Source organism: Echinops telfairi, unplaced genomic scaffold, assembly GCF_000313985.2.
Source record: "Echinops telfairi isolate 266 unplaced genomic scaffold, ASM31398v2 ScPeMD7_7468;HRSCAF=8506_0, whole genome shotgun sequence".
NCBI classification, from domain to species: domain Eukaryota; kingdom Metazoa; phylum Chordata; class Mammalia; order Afrosoricida; family Tenrecidae; genus Echinops; species Echinops telfairi.
In genome coordinates, this window is record NW_022111369.1 from 6,004,532 (window position 1) to 6,009,286 (window position 4,755).

A 4,755-nucleotide genomic window follows, 5' to 3' on the forward strand; every position below is an offset into this window, starting at 1 on the left:
AGTGCCAAGGGGAGCAGTAGGACCAGCCCGACCACACCGACAGTCACCATGGTGATGTTCTGCGGCCGCCAATGGCCAGTGTGCCGCAGCTCCCATCTGAGTTCTTGGTGCTGACATCGCTCCCCAGTGAAGCCAACGACACACCTGTGATGACACATAAGCACAGCTTGTCAGCAGCCGCAAACACCGACGGATTCCAGACACCATTCCTGGCCAGCCCGCCATCCTTACTTTTCCCTACTCAGCTCTTGGGAGGCAGGTGGACAATGCATCCCGGGGTCATATGAGAACACTGGGCCTCACTGGTTCACACAGCCTGGACCTTCCTTCTCCTTTTGGCCTGCCGGCCCTGGGATTGATGCGGGATTCTTTGCATATCACCTCTGTGAGGTCATCGAGAACATTGCTTCTAGTTTAAGTTAGTCTCAAGTTCTGAGACGTCAGCCACCTTTTAAGATGAACACTAAGCCACTCTGCCCTACGAGCTGAGAGTGGGGTTTGGAATCAGTGACCAGATTGCAGTGTGTATCGGCTAAAGGGGAGGATGAGCCCCAGAAGAGGAAGAAGTCCATGAAAGAATGTGCCTAGTTTCTGACCAGGAGGCGCATTCTACTATGCTGAGGAAAACGTTCCCCTCCTTGAAGAAACTCATTCTTAGTTCCAAAGTAGAGGTCTTCGGTGCTGAAGTACCAGCATTTACTATTTTCTTCAAGAAGAATAAAATGACCTCAACTATCTGGAGGAGTGGGGGACACTAGATTTATTTATAAATGCTGTCATCTGGTTGATTTCAACTCTCAGAGACCCTCCAGGACAGGAGAGAACTGTTCCGGTGGGTTTCCAAGACTGTAGACCTTTCCTGGAGTTGAAAGCCCCATCCTTCTCCCAGTTGCCTCATCAGTGAAATTATTCCTACAATTACCAGCAGCCTTTAAAGTATATGAAACAATGCTGCCATCTACTGGGAATGAATGCTTTCAGAACTTATTGGGGAATCTCAGGTAGCAATAAAAGCCAGCGATTGGACATTGAACTCTGTTAGTCTTTGCGAGAGGCCAAAGGGAACAACACAAGCACCAAACCTGCCAAGATCAAACCAAGTCCAACCCCTAGTGCCCGAGGCCAGAGGAGAACTGCCTCACAGGGTCCCAAGGCCATCGCCTTTACAGAAAGGAGCCCAGGTGGCCCTGTCGGGTAAGCTTTGGACCACTCACTGCCAGCCCATCAATTCCTCCTCCTGAGCAAGATGAGGCCATCGGATTCCCTAAAGAGTTACAGCTTCGGGACTCCTACAGAAGGTTACTATGAGTTGGAAGAGACTTGAGGATGGTGGGGAGCTGTTGGGTTCTTTGTTTCATGTAGACAGACACGGCTGGCTACATTTTTTCTCAAGGGCAGCCAGGGTGTCCCAATGACGAACATTCTAGTTTGCAGTGGAGGGCTGAATGATCACTCCTGTTGGATGCTCCCTCATGGTGGTCGCTCCTGTCAGATGCTCCCTCCTGGTGAGTTCGTTCTCCGTCACAAGGGAACGTGGAACTCTCTCTCCATGTTCCCACCCTTCCCTAGAAAGCCTTGCTAGCACACCCAGAGAACTGATAACAGGCCCCGTGCTGGGAAGCAGTGGTATGAAGCAAAGCTGGGAACAAGCTCAGAGAGATGGAGCTCTTTGATCTGGTTCTACCCTGGCTGGTCATAGGAGCTTGAAAGCCACGGTCAGAGGGAGAAGAGGAGAAGAACTAGTATTTCAAGCACATTATGTGCAGGGCACGTTTAATCATTTTACTACCAATAGCAAAGTCTCGTTTTTACAGGGGCTGCACATTTGGTACAAGATCACGCAGCCAGTAAGTCTCCTCAAACCCAAGCCAAACCCATGGCCGATGAGTCCATTAAGACTCACTGGTGATCCGTGCATTAGAGCGGAGCCGTTCCAAAGGGATGCCTTGTGCTTTGAATCTACCCACCCATGGAAGGAGATCTGGCATCTGCTCTCGCAACCATCCCAACTTCCCGAAGCTCATTTCTACTCTGGAAGGCATTGAGTCGCCACGAGGTGGAATCGCCGTGATGGCAACAGGTGTTATTGTGTTGTCTTTTCTTCCTGGTTGGTGTCGAAGGATCCCTGGTTCAGGGACCCTGGTCTGCATTAACCAGGAGACACAAGAAACGCCTCTGAGAGCACAAGGTTTGGAGCTTCAGAAAACGTGCAGATTTCTCCAGACCAGGAAAATTTCGAGGAGCATCTTGGACACAGAGACTTCTTGCTCTCATTTCTTCTGCATCTTCCTTGGACAACTTAGGTGTCTGTGAGGGACTCCCATTGCCTCTCGAAGCAAGACGGGAAGATCCAGCCTTCCTTAAATCTGCTCACAGCAATAGGCATGCTTGGCCTAGAATGACGTCATGAAGCACTGCTAATAACAGTTGGACTAGGAAACACTCTCTCGAGCTCCACCTTACGGCCATGGAGTTGATGCCAACTCATCGTGACCCTATAGGACAGGGTAGAACTGCCCCTGTGGGTTTCAGAGAGAACAATTCTTTTAAGGGAATAGAAAGCTTTGCCTTTCTCCCTCGGACTGGCTGGTGGGTTTGAACTGCTGACCTTGTGGTTAGCAGCTCAGCGTATAAACCACTCAGCCACCAGGACTCCTTTTAAACACTGCCTAGATATATGCTATTATGGAATGAATGATCCCAAAGGGATGTTTATCAGGGCAGGAGGAGGGAAGGGCTCAAGTCTTGGTTTTAACTACAATTTTATCAAGTATGGATTTCAAAAACAAAGTTATGATCCTGATACTCTAGGGATATTTTAAAGACTGCTTTTGACTAAAGGTCCTTCCATTTGAATTTTATCTCTACTCTAATTGTCTGTAGCAGCTCATGTCTAAAACATTACCAAGGAAATCAGATATTTTCCTCAGGATTTAATGACAAAGAGAAAAGCAGTGCTCTAAAGGGTTCATCTATCATTTAATGCGTGGGTGATATCAGGTTCAAATGGAAACGCTATACTAAATACAGGGCATAACTCTTCATATTATTTAATGTCTTTTATCATCCAAACTTATAGCACTATAGATTAAAAACAAACCATGATCCAGTAAACAAATACTTTAAATAATTAATTATAATTAATTTAATAATAACTTGATCATTTGGGATATTAAGAAACAACGAAAAGGTTAAAATGATTTGTTCTTGAATACTAAACTCATTGATGACTATTTTTTAAGGGCTGGGTTCCTTTTAGTTTAAGCAATTAAAACATGTCCATGTGAACTCAAGAGCAGGATTCGGCAACATTTTGGCTGGTTTGCATGAGCACTGCTCATTATTTCTGCCAGGCCAGCATGAGGCGTCATGTAAGGCCACACACCTTGCCACAGAATATGACTCTTTCCTTCAATAATTTAGATGATGCTTCAGCTTTCTGAATTGAATAGCAAACTATTAAGAGTCTTTAAGCTTATAACATCTACTTGTGAAGATCAGAATCTTTGATCACATCTTTCTCAGGCACAGAGAACTTTATCAATTAATTAAGAGGCTAGCATGGGAAGCCTACTTCATCATGGGTACAGAGTCTTGAAAATAGGAAAGTCATTCAAAGTAAACCGTGGTGCAGAACTAGGCATATGATGAGAGCATATCTTATTAAAGGCTCCATGAAAAGTTTGCCAGTGAGCTCTAAAGAATTAGCTCCATTGCTTCAGGCTTCTCTCCAATCCAAGTGTCAGGTTGACCCTGGGCCTACTGTGTTGCCATCAAGCAGTGGTTACTAAACAAAGAAGACGTCAAAATCTACTATTTGGAAATGAGGGCAAAACTCTTTCTTTTTTAGTTTTGAAAGTCAAAGGCATGAAGTCCAGTTGTGCCCATGGATGACTAACCGCCGACCAATGGCCCTCAAGTTGACGTCCGCTCACAGGGACCCCACAGGTCACAGAGTAGAATCGTGCTCCACAAGGTGTCCGTGGCTGTGACCTCTTGGAATCACCCGGCCTTTCTTCTGAGGTGCCGCTGGATAGAGTCAAACCACCAACCTTTGGTTGGTGTCCCAGCACTAACTATGTGTGCCACCTCGGCCCTCTGTGAAGACGCCCAAGGCTTTTGTAAACCCCAAATCTCATCATGGATGTTCTCCACAGACAAGGAGTCCCAAAGGCTTCTGGCACAAGGGAATTTAGAGACAATGGCATTTGTTCATGAACTTTTCGCAGCCCTCTTGGATTTGGCAGAAAATAAATCAAGGTTTAATAAGAAGCTAAATCCCTGGACTACACTTATTACAAAGGAGGCGTGGTGTTCAGTGGGAGAATTCTTGCCTTCACCATTTCCCCACAAACTTTTGGGAGTTCCCTTGTTCCTACTTGTTTTCATAAGTGAAATCTAATTGTAGCGATCTCCTCAATAGAAACTTTACATATTAGCTAAAAGTGATGAACTTCAATATCATACCCAAAAGATCATTTTAACTTACCTGCATGCGTACTGGTCTACTTGTTCAATGTAGACACACAGACCACCATTTAGGCAGTACCCGTCGTATGATGGGGGACAGGTATGGTACATCTGTCTGACAGGATACAGGTCATCTTCCTCCCCACGAGAGTGAGGAGTGGCTTCTAGAAGAATCAGACATTACTTTCATTTGCTGAAGTGATCAGGGCTTTCCAAGTATCACTGTCGGGAACTCGTTTGTGAAGTAGCATCTCTTGGTGACGGTGGAACTACCAGGGGCAAGAA

General features: G+C 45.9%; 1 protein-coding gene across 1 annotated transcript in view; it reads right to left on the reverse strand.

Moving 5' to 3' along the window:
- EGF (epidermal growth factor) overlaps window positions 1–4,755 on the reverse strand; it is a 146,770-nt gene that overhangs the window by 1,882 nt on the left and 140,133 nt on the right. The window contains exons 18-19 of the mRNA XM_045284316.1: window positions 4,490–4,634; window positions 6–144 (exon numbers count right to left, since the gene is read on the reverse strand). Coding sequence (XP_045140251.1) covers window positions 6–144; window positions 4,490–4,634 — 284 coding nt within the window. The remainder of the gene's footprint in view (window positions 1–5; window positions 145–4,489; window positions 4,635–4,755) is intronic.